This window comes from Neodiprion fabricii, chromosome 5, assembly GCF_021155785.1.
Source record: "Neodiprion fabricii isolate iyNeoFabr1 chromosome 5, iyNeoFabr1.1, whole genome shotgun sequence".
NCBI classification, from domain to species: domain Eukaryota; kingdom Metazoa; phylum Arthropoda; class Insecta; order Hymenoptera; family Diprionidae; genus Neodiprion; species Neodiprion fabricii.
This window is the reverse complement of record NC_060243.1, coordinates 12,016,082-12,037,317: the sequence shown is the minus strand read 5'-3', so window position 1 is coordinate 12,037,317 and position 21,236 is coordinate 12,016,082. Positions and strand designations below refer to the sequence as shown.

Here is a 21,236-nt window from a genome sequence, read left to right as displayed (position 1 = left end):
TTTTGCAGTGGATTCTGTTGCCATGTTGAATTGAATACGGGTAATAGTAATTATCGAATGTTAAAGTGATTTTATATAAAGCAAGCATGTTTTACGCATTTTTTCATACCTGTGTTCGGTACGTAAGGTAACTGTTTTAGCGATGGTAAGAGTCACGACTGCACATGCGCAGCAAGTTATGGACATTCTGTTGTTTCACGGATGAATTATTCGTCAGCTTGGACGAAACTGTCGCCAACACATAATTACAATTTCCGCTAAAGATATTATAGAACATTTTATATTTACTGAAGTAGTTGGTAATACAGTAATTGTGGCGATCTCGGTGAAATCAAGAATACAACATGAAAAAAAAAAGAAACAAAAATTTTGCGTTATATACTTTTTTCCTATTGTTGAGGTATCGCTTTGGTCCAAATCTTACGAATATTGAGTGGAGGGTGATACTAAGTGTCCATACCCTGATGCGCAGAGTACAATAAAGCTCATTTATAGATCCTAGGAGTTAAAAGTGGCCTTTTCTGTACTTCGCGCATTCACAGTCGCAAACAAATCTGACATTACGCGACCCTAACCTCAATCTTGTGCTTCGTGAAAAACGAAGGTGTCAAAAGTCGTCTGTGACAAGGAGGCAAAGATCTTTTCATCCCGGGCATTTGCAATATTCGTCTTTGGCTTGCACAAGCATTATGCTCACCTACAACTCATATTGCAAACATACACTTGGCCCAAAAACACTGCGTTTGTTACACGATAAACTTTTCTCGTCTCCAATGCAGTGGTTTGAGAACGGGTCTTATTGAAAACCGGCCGGTTACTTTGTATACTGCAATTATCCAGCCGCAGTGTTTCGAGGTTTGAAACAAAAGATTGCAGGAACACCCTACATATTATTTCCACAGGCATACACAGGTGTGCATTGTAGTATGTATAATATAGATCTATGTAGCTTACCAAGCAGTGCGGCATCCCTGCGCCGTCCTGTTTGTTTTTACACGTGTACCGCAGCTCTAGTTGTATGGTTTGAGGTTGCGTATGCATATGTATATTTGGGGACAATGAATCTGAGACAGCTAATTTTTTACACTAGACAGTTATGTTGGCCACACTGGGAAAGCTACAGCGCCTCAGTCGGCCGAGCGCGAAACAAACTCAATCTCAATAAACGTAACATAACCCATGACCGTCGAATCTAACCTTAGAATACTGCGGGAATAATGACTTGTTGGATTGACATATATTCTACGGTTAGATTCCACGGTCATGGTTTATGTTGCGTTTATTGAGATTGAGTTTTTTTTTCGCGCTCGGTCGACTGTGGCGCTGCAGGTTTCTCTGTGTTGCCAACATAACTGTCTGGTGTAAAAAATTAGACGTATCAGATTCATTGTCTCCAAGTGTACATACATACATACGTGTATATTGCAGGCGTGTAAAAATATATCGGTGCACAGAAGGCTTGGAAACAATTTTACGCGCATGAATTAACCGCGCGCAGCTTTTCTATGGTTGTAGGTACATCACGCAGTTGCTTCCGTGCACATTTTCACGCCTGTCTTTCACTTCTGTAACTGTGTATATAACGCATACACCAGTCTTCGTTTATTTATTTATGTTTTTTCACACATTTCCTTCACCACTCTCGTATCCCTGGTGCCTATACTTCCACCCTCGACTAAATATCGCATGTTGTGTGGTGAAATGCCATCTCGATAATTCATTCGCCGCTTTAGCTGTTGACAGATTAACATCATTTCATCATCGCCTTTCGGACAGATATCGGATGCTCATTTTTAAAGTTGGATAGACATTTTCTGAAATTTCCGCGGCACAGATTTTTCTCAGTACAACGCTACATAATTCAACGTTTTAGAAAGATCTTTTTGAATTCGGTTTATTCACTTTTAAATGGTTGCAGTTTACGGACTGAGAAAGAGTTGTGTATAGGGTATTCCATGCCAAATCACTCAGCATGTGACTTTGATCATTTTGGATTGTTTTTTACAACAACTATTGTTTTTACAAATTATTTAAGATACGTCAAAAGCCGTAAAGTCGTAATTTCTGAGAATACCAACACAAATACAAAAATATATAGTTATGGTGGTCTAATCTACTGGGCCAGACACTTTTTTAATTTTGTGGCTGTATTTTTAATTTTCTACCACTGCTAGTACAAGTTACAAATCATTAAGTCACTTATTAATCGAGTTGTCGTTATTCTTTTCACAACTGACAAAGCTAGGATATATTTCTTTGTCAATAATAGAAGAGAAATTAAACGGATTGGATTTTAGAATAGAAATGAAAAGGTGAAAAAAAAATACGAAATGATCGAATCGGGCTAAGCATCAAATCGTCGACTAGATTTTGGTTTTTTGCGAGCCGTGCACGCCTAGATAACAAGGCGAGGGAATGGCGAAACAGAACTGATACTCGTTGATTTTTCATAACAGTCAATAGCGAAGTGACACATCGCACTGCAGGGCTCGCCCCTCAAGGATATCGAGTTCTCATTCATCCAGAAGCAATTTATTAGTCCTGCGATATAGAACGACACGCTTATGCTAATGGGCCGCAGGGTTTATGTATTATACACGCATGGCTGCTACTTGTCTGAATACCCATTTAATTGAGTAGTCCGATAATCGTGCTGTAACGCAAATTAAGCTGAGCTGTTAATGAGCCTAGCTTAAATATTTTATCAGTTGCCTGTCCCGGTGGATGCGATTTAATTTATTCGTTAGACTTATACCTGGTTCTGTATTTATACGGGTTGAAAACTTGAATTGTACTTCAGGAATCCACGAAACGAAGAGGTGCACCGATTCGTTTTACGACCGGAATAAAGCGCCCAAGAGCGAATGACAGGTAAAGTGCATTCCCGGACCCGCCAGTTAATTCGGGAACCTTGATATTGCCACTTCAGGTTTCCATCGATGGTGAAATCTTCACTACTAAACTATACTTACCATCATTTTGTTTGACGTGAAGCAGTGCACGATAGCCAGTGACTGCTAAAAATTATTTTATCCCTGCAATAAAATAATCGGCTGTTCTGCGCTATTTCGTGCCAAATATTTTTTAATTATCATGCGAGATATTTTCATTCCTGTGTGGTTTTTATGTTGTGATGCAGGTAAAGTTCGGTTTTAACTTGCACGGAATTATTTGCACGATGCAAACTGTGGACGGCAGTCATCATTGCCATGATACAAACATCGATGTATGTGATTCTTAGGCAAATTGAATAGATCGGCCGTGTGACAAGACTGACAACGCATGTATTTATGCATCGAAGGGCCGCGTGTTCAAACTTCACAACGAACTTTATCCTATGTGATGTTAATTCAAATATGTACTGCAAGGAGAAAGTACGTGAGACTTTGTGTTCAATAAATTCTTCAAGTTAAGTAAAGCCAACTTTTTGAAAGTGCCTCGTTACTACACGCTCGATAGTACGGGAAATTATAATGCACATAATTGTGCCACAATGAATTGCACCAGACCAAATTATACTATAAAAAATTATACCATCAAGAATAATACTACAAAAAATGCACAAAACGATACCACCTGAAATTATATCGCACAAAAGCATTTCACACAAAATTAGTTCTATGCATAGATGAGCAGCCTCCAAGTATATTTCTACTTAAAATACTCACAATAAATATCCGAGTCCTGATGTACTTCGTACTTTGCGAAATACAAAATAATAACATGAGTACAAATTTATTTTGTACATTTGGAAATAAAAAATATTCAGTACGAATGTATTTTGTACTTTGTGAAACAGGAAATACTAATTAAAGTTGCACTGTTAATGTCAAGACTCATATGCTAATTTGGCATTTTGTGACGTTCTTAAATACCTGAAAAATATTTTGTGTGAGAAAACTATTCCGTGTAAATTCAAAATAGTAGAAGAATAGTTGCAACGTAAATTTTGCAGGTAAAGAATTGATTTATTTTAAGAAACATATAGCGGTAAAAATTTTAAATACATCAATTAAACAGCTGCTGCTATGATCGATACAACTGCGTAAATTTAAAATGATAAGATCACATATGATTATATTTAACAGAGAAAAATTTAGATGATATTCGTGACCAGGCAGGTGAGTTATGAGGAGAGATTCTCCGCAATACTATTTGTAGATATTAATAAGAAAAAAGAAAGAAATACAATTGGTGTGCCATACCGTTCATGTCAATTGAGCTGAATTTGAAATACATACGATTCTTTGTCACATCGACAATGAAACTGTAAGATTTGAATATCATGAAAAATTTCGAGCCGTTTTTTTCTCTACAGAATCCTCATTTTTTGATAATGGTTAAAGGAAATATACTTGTTATCAGTTTGCAATTCGTCGCAAATAACTGAATAGTTGAAAAAACACCCAACCTTACAATTAGACGATTAGTAGGGAATGTGTTGAAAAATTTATTAATCTAGTCTTAGGTTTGAAGAAGATAATTTTGACAAAATATATATCAAAGCAATTTCAGAATTTTTATAGCATGCATAATTGAGTGTTTTTATTATAGTATAGTCATTTAGCATCTACGATAAGAATTAATTTCTATATTGAGAAATAAATTAAGCGTTTCATCCATTTTTATTTCTCGAACAAATCCAGTTCAGTACTGCAGCTCAACTGGCAGTACAACAGAAATCATCGTGAACGACACTTATCGCATTTATTGAGTTTTTCACTTTCTAACCATATGCTGTCACCTCGTACCAGAATGGAAGTTCAATTTTATCTTTGTTAAGCGACATACCAGTTGAGCGAAGATAAAATGAATGCCTTGAAAGTACCGAGCAATCCCTACTTGATCAACTGACAAGTTATCAGAGGTTTACTAATCACGTTCAATTGTGAATGAAAAATCTGTCTGATTTTGCAAATATTATACATTTAAATACATGAGAATATTTGAAAGTTTCTTATTTCATTCAATATCTCGCAAACTAAAATCTTATGCAACAGTTGGTAAGTATGAACCTTGCGATGTTAGAGTTGCTCGGCCGGTATCTCGCTTCGCTGTAGTAACGTCTGACGGTCCCTGCAGAGGTCTTGACTATGTTCCACTCGGTTAAATACCTCGGTCCCTCAGTCAAGGCAGGTAGGGTCCGGCACGCCAAACTAGATACAGCTTCTCTATTCCGTTTAGTCGTAAGTGAAATGAGAAATTATGAATGGGTTATTTGAAATTATCAAAACCGTGCTAAAAAATATCATTTGATTTTTCGATTTATGCGGTATACGTTCAAATAAGCAGCAAATATTGATTTTTGTAAGTAGGGATTTATTTTTTACATCACTTTTCTTTCTGTGCGCTAGGCTAAGACTAAATCGAATAGACAAGCTGTACCCGTATTCCGGTGACCGCTGTCGAGAACTAAGCTGTAAAAAAGAACATGAAATTTACAATGCATTTACTATACTATACTATGTCACATGGAATTCACAAACCAGCTATCTAAAATGGAAATTTGTATACATGGCAAATACATTATGAATGTAAAAAAATGCGCCAAGTACGTATTTTTAGACTTAGGTGGGTAGAAAGTAGAGCGCAAATACGAGTCGCCAATCTTTGCTGCCAAATGTGAAAATAAAGCCAAGCACTATATATCCGCCTCGCAAGAATGGGTCGTGAGTTTGGATCTCACTGCTTCGTCCAGTGATATCGAAAAATCGTTCCACAGTTACATTAGGGTGATCCTCATTTAGAATGTTGACGAATTTATTCCGGATCACCCCACCAAATCAACTATAAATAATTGAAAATCAATTCACAATTTTTTTCAGATCTTTATCTCAACTGTAACCCGTGCCTGTAAGAGGAAGGATTTCCCAGTTTAAAATACACGTGTTTCGGACACGTTGTTAGTATATATTTTACTGTGAGAGTAATAATGTTCGAAAAAATCCATCAATGTGAGGTTCTGTGAGCATGAGTGCTACTATCTGAGAAAAAATTCACATCATCATACCAGGTAATATAGACAATTGCATTTCTTATAAATAAAAAGAAAAAGTCAAATTTCTAGGGTGTGCAATTCGTCGAGATTGGTTGGTATGGTGATGTGAATTTTTTCTCAGATAGTAGCACTAATACTCACTAAATCTTCGCAATTACAGATTGATTCGAACATCGTCACTCTTACAATAAAATATATGCTAAGAATGTATCTGAAACAAGTGTATTTTAAATGGTGATATCCATACATTTACAGGCACGGGTTAGAATTGATATAAAAATCTGAAAGAATTAGGAAATTGTTTTTGAATTATTTATAGTTGATTTGTAGGGTGGTCTGAAAAAAAATCATCAACACCCTAAGTAGGGATCACCCTAAGTTACATACTTGTCTGAATTAAGGGTGTTCTCTAGTCGATTGCGATATTTTGCATATATCTCCAAATATCGCAGTCCACGTATCTCAAACGCGAAAAAGAGAAAACAACCCCATTCTATACGCAATTCTGAATAAAAACACTACAATTCATTCTCACTTGAAGTAGAAATAAAGAAATGGCATGATATCCAGAATGTACAATTGTGATTTCGTAGAATCCATGCTATTTCTTTATTATATTGGATTAATTAATATGAGACACCCTGTATATATAACGTTAACGTCAAAATCGCTCGAGGCACCCCCGTAAAATCGGTCATTAGTACGAAATTGAACACAGAAGCGGGTACTTCGAGATGCTGAAAATTATGTTGCTTTCAGTCAAAAATATAATACATTGTCATATACATGATTATATTAATATTTCGTAGTTAGTTAAATTTGGTGTAAAATGCCGACAGAAACATTTATGACCGTTCGTCAAACTTGTATTTAATACGTTATATCCAAGGCTTGTACCTAAGTTACATAGTTAGGTCGAATTGCGGTCGTGCTGTTATTTATGATGCATGACAAATGTACGAGAGAATCCTGTACTGACCGTTTATTACGTGCACCGGTCATTATACATATACATATATAATGAATGACTACGAGACAAGAAATATGTCGCATTTGAATAGTTAATACGTAATTACCCGTAATTTTGGTCTTTTCGCTTGTTGTTGGTATCCAGATGTAAAAAATACATTCATGGAATTTCCGCAACTTAGAAACAACCGGGTGGAAGTTCTCATATACCCACGGAAATGAGCTGCAACGTGGTTCGATACAGCAAAATGTATACTATGCATGGCACTTAACGGGAACTTATATTCCCGCCACAAAGCGTGGTTTAATGGTGGCAAATGATAGCGTTACTGAAAATATCAGCCACTGATCGCCAAATAGACTAGATAGTGGACGGGTACCCTGTCTACATGTTACAGCCTGGAACCATTGGAAGGCGGATGAAGGGCCGGGGGGTCGGCGGAAAGGACAAGTTTGGGGCTCTTTAGAAGCGGGAAATTTGATCGGATACACGGTTCAAAGCTTAGTTTATTCACACGTTGACCAAATGTTTTAAGTAAATTAGAAAACTTTATTCAGCATGTGGTTACCTCTACAGTAGTTCGACTGTACATATAACAAAAAAACGCGTATTTTTTTAAAAGACCGGTCATTCGGGATTAAAACCGGCCGATTTAAACAGAATTCTAATGAAAAAAAGGATATTGGTTATGGACGATGAAAATATTATTTCTGACCTTTAAGCTTTTATTTTGTATTTTTAGCATTAATTGAATTGTTTTATTTCAGTAACACATACGGTGTAAATTTATCAGTATCAGTGATCAAATACATTATAAAACAGTGGAAAACAAAAAATGAATCGGCACAAAGAGGTTCATTACTTACAAATAGGCTGTTTGACAACTTAGTAACAATTTTAAGCAAGGGCAAAAGCTAACCTGTGATTTTTTCTCTTGCGGCTTCAACATTTTCCACAATACGAGTACTTTACTATTTTTATTAATTTGCCAACCTTTTTCCTAGTTTCAGGCACTAGGCTTTACTGTTCATCGCAATTCGTTAACTTGCTCACTTCTATTTTATTTTCCGCCACCATCGAGCTGGTTTCAGATTTGAACTGCCTTTGAAACGGACCCGTAAAAATTGAAAATGGCGCTGATCAATTAGGTCCACTCAGCGGCGCCAGTTCACTATCCAGTCAATACAGAGATCAGTGATATCAGCACCGTATCGACGGTCGAATTACAAGTGGAAATATAGGTTACTAGTGGATTAGCCTACACATTACTTCACTGTAACGGAAGGTAAGCTACTTCCCATGGGAATACCAAATGTATTTTGTGGGAAATCGGTATTAAACCAACTGAGCGGTTCCACTTATTCTAATGCGATAAATTGTTTGGCCGGATGTCATCTGCATGCAAAGTTCGAAACAAGCATTTGGGGCGATTTTGACGGTAATGAAGATGCAGAAACGTAATTAGAAGCCTTGGCATTGAACCACGGAATCACGCAACGGTAATAGGAAGGAGCGTAAAAAAGGTGCTCTTTAGACTTGATATCCTGTGGCGCTTAGACCTCCCAGGGCCAGGGCCAAGTGACTAGAAATCACGTTAATTTGAGTGACGCGAAGATTGCTCTAAAAAACTTTCGTGTAACTTCTTGCACTTTTACTAGAGGTTTCGCTCCAATGGCAGAGAACTGGCAGTTTCACAAAACCCTCAAGCAGTTGTATTAAATTGGTCGATCCACGAACCTTCGCACAGCTTTGCAAGAAAAAAAATCGATTTGGATGTATGCAATTTTGAAAAATTATAGCGTACACAGACTGGGTGATAAAAATACTTAAAATTTAGGATCTTTAGACCTTAGACTGTTTACACGAAACTCGTTGATCACTGTCATCACTATTTACAAGTTTTTGCACTCCCTGTCGTTGGCAATAAATATATCCGCATATGTCTTTTGTGTAAGAAATTCTGGTCTTTCTAAATATGAAATCTGTTCTAAGGTAAAATATCCTCAGAAATAAGTGCTAGGAAAAATGTTTTTCATCCCGACTGAACCATAATGTTGAATTTTTTGACCTGAAAAGTGGGACGAAAGTAGCATATTATTCCCTCTTAACTTTTCAGTAAAATGAGATTTGCGGGAAACATGGCCTCAAATTATTTGTTGATTTTTTTCTATTTTTTTTTTTATTTAGCGTCGACAGTTCGCCTTCGGCAAAGAAAGAGTAGTGATGAAGGTTCAAAAAGTTGGTAAAACTGGCCATACGTATTGTTATAAAATTTCAATAATATTTTACCTGCCAAACTCATAAAATGATCACACTTACGTACGAATAAAAGAATTATAATGAGTTTTAATCTAAAATTTTTAAAGTACTCAGTAAACTCGTAACCCTTCCATGAGTGAAGTTGAAATTTATCACATTCCTTGGTTTAAATAAGGATTTAAATATGAGTATACACATTGATATAAGATGATTGTGCGACGTTCAATGGCCTATTTTTTCTATTTAATGACACATCGAATATATGTCCGCCCTCTCCCTCCAGCTCCAGCCGACCTGCACCCATATATTAATCGTATGCATTTTTGAAAATACATTTTCTCATGATTAATCTACGTTCTCAATTTTAAACCCAATATTGCGAAAGATATATGGAGTGCCTATTTTCAAGTTAATAATGTGGCCGGAGTTGAGTCGGAAAACAAATCTTATATGAAACACAGGAATACAAGTCGACAAATCTCTTGGTTCGCTCGGGCAGTAAACCTACATGCGGGAATAATCTCCGTCTTTATTACCTTGTTACATAACGTACTATTTTCTTGAATTCTGAGGCTTGTTTATTCGAAGAGCGATGTGTGTAAAAATACACATTTTGGAAGGCATCTTGATGATTTTGAAGTTTCTAGAGTCTTAAAAATTGAAAAATTTTCATATCTTAGCATGCAATAAAATATATCCAAATGCAGGCGAATCGAAATTTTCATCCCGAAAAGCTAGCCTAAGGTTCGTGAATCGGCTCACACATACAGTGAGTTGCCAGACTGCATTGATGAGTTTTGGTAATTTCATACGTATTTTGAAAGAAAATGGCTGCAACGAAGCTAACAGAATGCCCAAATCGACGATTTATTTGTTTGTGGTAACGATAATACGATAAGAACGATAAATCAAGGCCATCGATTAATCGTACATTCCTAGTTTCTAGTTTTTCAATTCAACGTGTTATTACTGTAAGGACGTAACTATCAATGATTATGTAAATGTAGAAGAGGAGAACAATCAGTAATTTTCTTATGTTTAGGACTTTCTCAAATTTTGTAAACTGCCTTCCTTGTTTTTTTTCTAAATGAAATCTCAAGATTTTATCCTCATTGCACCCTCCCCCCTCCTCGTGGGTAAAGTTGAGAGTAAAAGTAAGATTCCCAACTTCAAAGCGGAGCAAAATATGTTCGCACAAGTTCACACTGTTACACGGGAAATACACTAGATGGGAATCCATTCCAATAAAGAAACAGTAGTTTCATATCCTGAAATATGTATCTTTATTTTATTCCAACCACGAATTTACTAATTTTCAAACTTGAAATAAACTTTCTGTGACGATATTATAAATTCAAAAGTGCCCGCGAAATTTTGCTTAGCACAACCATCTCGATTTAGGCGTCAGGCGGGAGAAACGGCTCAGAATTTGAGAGAGTCTACGGGAAGACACCCAACCAACCGGTTTATAATTCCCCGTAGTGATTGTTTAATCATTGTAAACGATAATTCAAATTAAATTAACACATCGACATCGCCAGTAAATAGCCGTACGAATCTTATCGTGTAAGTCAAAAATAAAAAACAAAACTAAGTCACGAGATCCAAGGAATCAACAATTTTTACAAACTTCTTCGCATTACGGAATCGCCGCGAAGAAAACTTAAGACCGTGGATTCCAAATTGTATCGAAAGATTCGCAAAATCATACGGACAATTACACGACGGAGCTGCTGCCGAGTATTAAATCAAGGGATAAGTGATTTTTAATATATTTATGACTGACCAACTTTTTACATTATCACTACAGACAATTTTATATCCCAGTGTGAATTCCGGCGAATTTTATCTTAATTTATTTGTGAATGTTTGGAATGAATGTGTAATTTTAATCGTTAGAACAATGGACAGGATTTAAAGAATTTTTAAATGTTATTTATATTTTAGTTATATTTCATCTACATTTTATTTATATTTTATTTAAATTTTATTTATTTTTCACTCACGTTTGATTCATGTTATTTATATTTCAATAATGTTTTATTTATATTTAATTTTTTCCATTCATAGTCAATGTCATATTTATTATCGTACTCTTAATTTTTTTTTTTTGTAAGCCTGTCCATTTATTTCATATTTTTTCTTTTATGTTGACAATAGACTCAAATTCTTCACCGTCCCCTTATTGACATATGTTTTGGACCCCCACATTAATCAGAATATAGGCAAAAACAATTATTTACACTTCTATATTTCACATAATCTAAATACTAGCTCACAGTTCTTTGTACTATAAATAAAAGCTCACATGTACACCTACCGAGGTAGATTCTGACTGATACAAGGCTGCTAACGTCGTTTGCCACCATCCATTTAACCTGTATAGCAGGCGACACGGATGGCCTTAAATCGGCCATCCACATCCGGAAGTGTATAATTAGCTCAACAATCGGTGAACATTTCTGACACTCGCCGAACCAGAAATTTAATTACTTGTCAAAAACCGTCGTCACTTTTTGGATAATGACAATCGCGACGAGCTCAATATACATATAATTAAAAAAATATATTGCAGTTCGCCATGTATCGAGTGATTAGTTATTGCTTAGCTTTTATTGTAGAACTCTTTTCTTGTATTCTGAGTTAAATATAGAATGAGTTTTCAAAATAAGCATACACACAATAAGCAAATATGAAATACCGAAATTGTATAGATGACAGAAAAACATTACTTGTGGAGTTGCAATTTGCGTCGGAATCGGCAGATTGGTTCCGTGCACGTGGATAAACACACCAATCTTCCTTAATGAGATCCGCTGCCTTTTCTGCGATCATAATTACTGGAGCGTTGGTATTGCCAGATACTATGTTTGGCATTATTGAAGCGTCCACTACTCGAAGACCTTCCACCCCGCGGACTCGCAGGCGGGGATCAACTACGGCCATTCCATCGTCATCGGGGCCCATTTTACAAGTTGAAGTTGGATGGTAAATCGTCAGCGAATAGAATCGTGAGTAGCAGCGCCAATAGTCGTGAGATGGAAAATTTAAGTGCGCACAGTCGGAAATCAAATTGTGATTAGCTGTTGCGTTAAGTTTCTTCATAGTCGGAGTCTGGCTAAAATTGTAGACAACAACGGCTCCTTCTGCCTGTAATACGCGATATCGATCAATACGTATCAAAACGTATAAATATATTGTCGGTTATAGTATTAGAACTTCACCCTCAGTTTGCATATCAATTTTACAGAGAAGATTGATTTTTTTTCCCGCAACGAGAAAATTTTGACAAAATGAAACTTAATCGATGCTACTGTGAATAAAGAAATGGATAATTTTTTCGTCAACACGTGGCCCGAAAATGAGTAACATCAGCTCTTACCCCGAAGTGAGATTTTTACTTTACAATCGAAGCTCTTTCGGCGAATACCAAATCTTTGGAAATGTTGCAAATGAAGAGAAAAATTGTACTTTCTTTTTCGAATTTAATATACAGCACGGAACCAGACCCTCTGCCACTGAAGATTATTAACTTACCAAAACATCCAAATCATGTGGGTCATCGAAGTAATTTGGAACTATAATCGGAGGGCTTGTAATATTACTATTTCTCAGTTTGATGTAACCTCTGCTCTTTGGGCGCAATAACAATGGTATTACACCGTATGAATCATTACCGATGATATCTGCATTCAAACTGTCGTAGAAGTCTGTTCTCACACCGAAACCGTGCTCAATACCTGCTTTGTTCAAATTATCAGCCGTTGATCCGAAGTACAATTGGATATCTGGATAATCCTCGGAACTGTTTGCATACCTGAAAGCATCAACTGATAAAATAGCACAGATCTATATGTGGTTAAGGCATTGTGCACGTGCGAGGTTGATACGAAAGCTTTTTTCGCGTATATCTATATCAATTGCTATGAAAAGAAAATCTTCAGCAAGACGCTTGGTTCATTGTCTAGTCACAAATCTTACAGATTTTGGACTTAAACTGATTTAACTTGTGTACGTGAAATCTACTGTCGGCGATGTAAAAGTCTACTTGCCATTAAAATATATTCTTGCTAAGTAATTATCAATGCAATTACCTTGTATTTATAAATGCCAGTACTTCGGACAATGAAGCATCGTACAGTGGACCTTCACGTTGGATCAAAAACTGTTCTGCAGCTGAAAATGTCGATGTTGACAGATTATATGGTGGATCAATCAAGTAGGTAAGTCCGCCGAGTGCGACATGGTCCTGAAGATTTTGCCCAACTCCAGGGCTATCGAGAATAACGCGGATTCCAATCTCCTCTAGATCCTTTTTGGGACCAATTCCTGAGAGCATAAGTAGCTGAGGTGATTGTACACTACCCGCAGATAGTATCACCTCATTCTTAGCACGAACGGTGTACCTTACGTTCTCTCGAACAAACTCGACGCCGTAAGCTTTTTTCGTCGTTTCATTTATCAAAATCTTATGAACCATTGAATTTGTGCTGATGTGAAGATTTAATCGATTAGATATGGAGCGAAGGTAAGCTTTCGCCACGCTGCATCTGAGGCCATTTTGAAGAGTGCCTTGTGGATAGGCAGCTCCAGTTTGCGTCTCTCCGTTGGAATCCACTTCGTCGTAACCCATTTCCTGAATGGCCTTCATGAAATAACTTCCAATCGGATGCTTGTATTTGTAAGTTTCCACGGTGAGATATCCCTTGGTTCCGTGATAAGGTGATTCACGAAGATCGGAAATCGAGATGTTCTCTGCTTTTATAAAATATGGCAAAATATCATCGTATCCCCATCCTGGATTGCCCAGGTTTCGCCATATGTCGTAATCCTTACGGTTTGCCCGTACATAAAGCATATAATTGATAGCACTGCTACCACCAAGTGCCTTGCCTCTGGGCCAACTGCACTGATTGTTAATCATGCCTTTGCAATAGTTCGTTGAAGGTTCAGTCTTGAACGCCCAGTCCATGTAAGTACGTTGAATATTAAGGAACATCGCGGGTATCTCAGATATGACCCCTTCGTCGTTGCCAGCTTCCAGTAGCAAAACATTCCAGTCTGCATTCTCTGTTAATCTGTTGGCAAGTACACCGCCTGCAGATCCGCCACCAATTATCACAAAGTCATAAGTGCTAAGCATGTCTTCCGGAGACACAACGCGTACTCTGTTGTCCCTATCGACGATGTCTGGTCGCATGAACATTATCAGAAGTTCTAAAAATGCCATAAACCCAACCATTGATCCGATGGATAAAGCTGTTCGAAGGCCCTCGAAACTCCATTGTATCAGTGGAGCTGATATCGTGGTTTCTATACATCGTGGAATTTCTATCGCCATGGCGTTTTATCGCCAAGAATTCTTTCACTGTATCAAAAACAAAGAATATAGTTATTACTTTTCCCGTAGCTGAAAATGGTATCGTACTATTTATTCCAAATGATCATCGATTGCAAAAATCATTTTCGTACAGTGACAAATCATGTGCATCAGGGTGAGCCAAAAAAACTAACCTATCGAATCTATGGTCTTAAAAGGACCTATTTATTGAGAAAAAAATTCTCTCATTCGGAAAAATTTTTAGCTCAATTTTAAAAGGTGTCGCTGGCCACTTGAAATTTCCCATTTAAATAACACACAAAAAAAAAATTTTCATTTAAAATGCTGTAGTTATTGAACCGTTTGAATTGAAAAAAATTTCCAAGCACATTATGGCAAGGCATTAAATTCTCTAAAAAAAGACCCTGGAGTTGATTTTTTAGACTCCAAATTCGTATATTTACGGGCCGTGAAACTCGTAGAAAAGCGGAAATATGCAGTATAGCGTTAATACAAAATTACGATCAAACTTTAATAAAAAATGAAGAACAAAAACAATGTAGTTTGCAAGTAGTACAATTACATCGCTACCAATATCCTAATTGTAACAAACAAAGTTTTAGCAACAATTGAAAAGAATATTAATATTTAAAAGTGAAATAAAAAATAAATGAGTTGAAACTCTACTTCTTTGACGAATCTAGTTTACAAACAATATTTTTCACACACCTTATTTCATTTTAGTTGAACTTTTTTCATTTAGTATGGATACTTTCAACCATAGAGCCCTAAAACTGCATATTTCTGCTTCTCTTCGACTTTCACGCCTCTTAAGTATGTGTATTTTTGAGTCTAGAAAATCAACTTGGAGGTCTTTCTTTAGAGAATTTAACGGCCCACAAGAATATGGCTTGAAAATTTTTTGCGTGTTCTTTAAATGGAAAATTTCAAATGGCCAGCGACACCTTTTAAAATTGAGCTATAAATTTTTCCAAACGAGAGAATTTTTTTTTCAGGAAATAGGTCCTTTTAAAACCATAGATTCGATAGGCTAGTTTTTATGGCTCACCCTAATGTGCATGTATGTACACTTTGGGACAATGAATCTGAGACGGCTAATTTTTTACACTAGACAGTTATGTTGGCAACACAGGGAAACCTACAGCGCTACAGTCGGCCGAGCACGAAACAAACTCAATCTCAATAAACATATAATAACCCACGACTGTTGAATCTAATCTTAGGATTGTAATCCAACAAATCATTATGCCCGCGGTATTCTAAGTTTCTATCTTTTTCGATTTACTAGAAACTACTCAAATGCCATCTGATTCCGCTATAGTAATTTAAGTTTTATCGTTCATGTATATTATATACTAAAGACAAGTGATCAGCTCTAACCCTAATTTATTTACATCGCAACGCATAACTGTGTTGACCACAAAAAAAAAAAACAGTGTGATTTAAAAAAGTGCTAAAATAAAAGTTTAAAACAATGGATGACTTAAAAAAATTTTAACTCCACCACAATTAATTGATTCAGTTAGAAATGCAACAACAAATTTACCACCAGAAGTGTCAAAAGAAAAATACACGAATGCTTACGACAAATTGATGTCTTGGAGAACTGAAAAAAATACAACTTCATTCTCCGAAAATGTTTTATTAGCTTATTTTAATGATTTATCATCAAATTTTAAAGCCATCATCTCTCTCGCCACAATATTCAATGCTAAAAAAAAACTGATGATTAATCAGAATATTAACATTGAAACATATCATAAACTTATTGCTTTATTAAAAAAAACTCAACGTTGGATTTAAACCTAAAAAAGCCAAAGTTTTCACGTCAGAAGATGTTTCAAATTTCTTGAATACTGCACCCGATACCGAACGATTAGATCAAAAGGTAAAAACTATAATGTCTATATAATTTATTAATTAATTATATTAACTACAAAATATACTAAAATGAATTTTTTTTCAGGTCATAATGATCTTTGGTATAGATGGCGCTTGTAGACGAGAAGAACTATGGAATGTAGACATTAGTAATGTCCAAGAATATGAAAATTCTTTGATCTTAGCAACTTTACCAGACACTAAAACACATAAAACACGTTCTTTCACAATAACAGATAAATTTTGTACCATCGTAAAAAAATATATAAACTGTCGGCCTACAAACTGCAAGTATACTAAGTTTTTCTTAAACTTCCAAAAAGGTAAATGTACAAGACAACCAATCGGTATAAAGAAATTTGGAAGTATGCCTAAAGAAATAGCATCTTTTTTAAATCTATGAGAACCAGAACTATACACGGGCCACAGTTTCCGCCGAACATCTACGACTCTTCTTGCTGATTCTGGAGCTGACCTAACGACAATAAAGAGACACGGAGGGTGGCAATCAAACAAAATAGCAGAAGGATACATAGAAGACTCAATTAAAAATAAAAAAGGATTGGTGAAAAAAATAGGACAAAACATAACTATCAATGGTGCGGAATGTCCAAGTACTTCTACATCATCAACTGATATAACTACTAGTATCCAAGAACAAAGTAACCAAAGTCATGGCTATGAAGAAAACGAAAACTTAGAAATACTTCCATTAAAAAAGGCAAAACCTAACTCAACTGAATTTGTTGATACAAATCAACCATTATCACAAATTAACAATAATTCCACTATTAATGAAAGAGTTGATTTATCATCTAATATTAAATTTCCGGGTAAAAACATTATTCTCACTTTAAACAATTGTTCAAATGTGTCATTTCATTTCCATGATAAATAATTTGCTATTCAAATTAAAAATCTAATATAAAATATAATATTGAAATTTGATTATTAAATAAAAAAGATATTCATACTGTATAAAACTATAATTTTTATGCAATGAAATAAAAATTTAAAATAATTGAAAAAATTATTTTTAAAATTATATTACTCTCAAATTCGACTTCCAGATCAGTTTTTATAAAAAATATTGTATTCTACGTGTGGGATGAGTAGCAAATATGACAGTCGCGATTACGACATTCGCTGTAAGGTTTACGAGACTCATAAACCTTACGCTGCTCATGTCGCAACAACACGACTGTCCGATTATTTGCTACTTATCCCACATGTAGCATAAATAACTATTATCGTCTAGAGATATATTTTTCAGTTCAGTGAAAAAGTGAAAACTGTAATTGCATTGACGCTTCTAATTTTCATTGCTGTCATCATGACATAATAACGACGTTTCATTTCAGAAATATATTTTTCAGATCAAATATCCTCATAACGTGACCCTGATTGGTATTCTTAAACTGATTCTTCCCAGGCAAGATCTGCTTCTATATGCTTTAGGTCTGTTCTAACACATTGGAAGTATTTCATTTCATTATAAAAAAATTTCATTGCAAAGACTTTATAAATGGCTACACTCTAAGGGGTTGGAATTCCGTCTGCAAAATAATTTCCGTCCGTAAGATACGACAAATTCTGTTTCGTTAGCATACTATTCGGTTGACGGCAATGTGACATAACTTGGAAATATTTCCGGCCATTTCCATTTCCAATTTTCGTTGCAAATACATTACGACTGAATGTACTACGAAAACAACCTGAAACGACTGGTTACAATATTTTATTTCTATTCTGGAGCGCTATATCTGGTTAACATATGATTAGGCGCTCCATCAGATATTCGTACGCAAATAAAAATGGTTTACCTTGCTAGCGTGACAGGTGTTCCCGGTACTCTATCCGATAAAACATGACAATTTTTTTCCCATTACTCAGATTTTTTCGTGTAATTTGATGTAAGTGAAATCTTCGTGATGTTTTCAAATTTGAGGTGATTTAAAATTTCTTGTGATGTTTAAATAATTTCAGAATACTTACACTTTTTTACGATGAAGAATGAATTGTCTCAATGTCTTGATAATTTGACACTTGAATTACAAGCTCCCTGTTTGATTCGAAAATAATTCCGATTTTTTCAACAGTTGAACGATCATGAATATGTAAAAATGGTAATGGGTGGAAGAACAGAATCGAGGCCTCAAAATATCGTAGATACGAAACATCCACCAACTTTGGAGTTGGAAATAACATACTATGGGTCTCTCATAACCTTTCGGTAGAAGTGCCGAGTATGTATGACATAATACTTAAACCTACACTGAATTATTCATTATTTTTTCGATGCTTAAGCATTTTTCGAGCGATATAATGGTCAAGAAAAACCATTGCATTGAAAGTACTGTATTGTGTGAAATATATGTTTTTAATTAGACTTACTGTCAGTTACTTACGACATAAGATTAATTTACACGAACGGTGCACTCTCTCAATAGAACTACTCTCATTGCCAATAACAGTGCCGTTTCTTCACTTTCATACTCGGTTGCTGTCCCCTTTTCTCTAATCCAAGATTTTATTTTAAGTAAAACTCTCATTCTCACGTTTTTTTTTTTTAATTATGACATCACAATGACGAATTGGCTCGACATAGATTAAAACAACTTGTGCCCGGTGCTCAAAAGCCATAAAAAATAATTAGCGGCTTGGAGGGGCGGTCTTCTCTGTATTGGTAACTTTTTAGCTAAGTCGTAGGATAATTATATTCCTGAATTTATGGCGGAATGTATTTCCGCTAACAGTCCTGATTTGAACAGAACTCAAAAATTATAAGTTCATCTAATCCTGCTTCCTAAATATGAATCGATGACAAGAATACCGTTGGGAAACATCAGTGAATATTAGGGTAGATGAAGAAAAAATAGAAAAAAATTTCACTCCTATCCTTCTCAAATGGTGGTGTTGACAGAAAAAAGATCCTCCCGAAAGATGAGTTTTCTAGCTCGCAATCAACAAAACAGCGACCTGTTAAGGTTGAGCTAGACAGGGATGATCTTATTTCTAACAAACCCTAACATTTGTGGGCGTAAAAACAAAAAATTTTTTTTTTTTAACCACCCTAATGTATATGTACAGAAAATCATTAGAAGATTAGTAAAAAGCCACTGAATCGTCGGCGTGTGTCTACTGGTGTTTTTACAATGGTATACCTATAGCTGGGAATCAGTGAATTTTTCCTATTTCTAATTTGGGGAGTGAAAAAATAGCTGTAAGTGATTCAGTTTTAGTGATGAAGTAGTAATTTTAAACCCTAATGCCAATAGTCGTATCAGAATTGCGTAATTATAAACCAGTGGACTGCAAGCTGGATGATTCTTTTACTTACCGATTATTAGAGGATGTCGCATTTTCGTGATGTGATGAATTGATTAGGTAGAGTAAAAAGATTGTTAAATAATGTCTCCAACATTATTTATATTACAAGGTAATCGTTATACTTCGTTGAATGATGATAATTAACAGTAAAATTTAGGAATAGAATATTTAAGTTTGTGAATCATTTTAAATCAGCCCGCATTTAAATCGGTTGAGATATCACTAACGATAACTGTAGGTAAAGAGCTACGGTAAATAAAAAAATTCACACAGATGTAAAAACAGAACTGTAATATTTTGGGAGGATAGAAACGAGAGACACGATTATATTTGGGGGGGGGGGGGGGGGGGGGGGGGGGGTATTTAATTTTTATGATTTTTTAAAAAATTTTGAGGTGAAAGTACGATATTTCAGGAATATTCTGTCAAAATTTCAAGTCGATCCGAGAAAAGTTGACGGTATTACAGCATTTTTGGTATGAGCGCCCCAAATGGAATTTTCAGCACTTACGCGGCAGGATAAATCGATTTTCCCACAACTTGCTTTTTAAATGTCGGTGGAGACTGTCACTCAAAATCTACTGAACCGATCGGTTTGATTTTTTACACACTTTTTCTACACATATTTAGCGAGATAACCCTGTCGAGTTTCTTTTTTTTTTTAATTTTAATTTTGATCGAAAATCGGGTTTTTGACTTTAGAATGCCACCACAAATCCAAAAATGAAAAAAAAAATTTTTTTCTCGACAGGGTTACCTAGACAAACTTATAAACTGAAAGAATCGCTTTGGCTTTTGTGTTTTACATAATCCAGTCTTGAGCTCTGATGTCCACCGCAAAAGGCTTTTTTTCCGAGGCGCCGGACAAGAGTTGCTGCCACTGGCTCAAATCTTTATATTTTTTCACGAAAATTTCACAGAGTATTCTCCAAATGTCACTTGACAATACCCCACTGGGATAACATTATTTATACTAATTGTTTCTTCAATAAAAATTCATTTACGACGCGCTCTGTTCACGCGCTCGTCTTCAACTGCTCCTCTCTCAGTCACTAGCGCGATGTACAATCATAATATCGTATAATAGTAATAATATGTTTTCCACGAAAACTCGTATACCACGTATACTACACTCTCCCTCTCCTGATCGAAGATATTTTTCAACGCAGGTATCGGGGAGCCAAAGAGAATTACGATAGTTGATACAAAATAAAAACAACAAAAAACATGTAATGTTCACAATGTTCATACATCGCCTACACATATCACCCACGCACTCACGGTGTATTATGTTTGACAGCCAACCATGCCGATCGACGCGGCCTGTATGATACGTATTATCTTGTTTTTCGCCCGGCTGCGATCCGGCGTTTCTGGGGACTCCTTTAATCATTTGATCGACGCGCGACGTGTCGTTTACAGCTGATGCCGCTATCTGCAACCTGGCATTCATACGT

At 35.8% G+C, this 21,236-nt stretch overlaps 1 protein-coding gene across 1 annotated transcript; it reads right to left on the bottom strand.

Moving 5' to 3' along the window:
- Positions 1-9,405: 9,405 nt before the first annotated feature.
- LOC124183623 (glucose dehydrogenase [FAD, quinone]-like) lies at positions 9,406-20,707 on the bottom strand. Its single transcript, XM_046572325.1, has 5 exons — positions 20,586-20,707; positions 13,322-14,595; positions 12,765-13,044; positions 11,960-12,377; positions 9,406-9,521 (listed from the first exon to the last, which is right to left on the bottom strand). The coding sequence occupies exons 2-5, from the start codon at positions 14,566-14,568 to the stop codon at positions 9,406-9,408; spliced, it is 2,061 nt and encodes a 686-aa protein (XP_046428281.1). The 5' UTR covers positions 14,569-14,595; positions 20,586-20,707.
- Between the last annotated feature and the right edge of the window lie 529 nt (positions 20,708-21,236).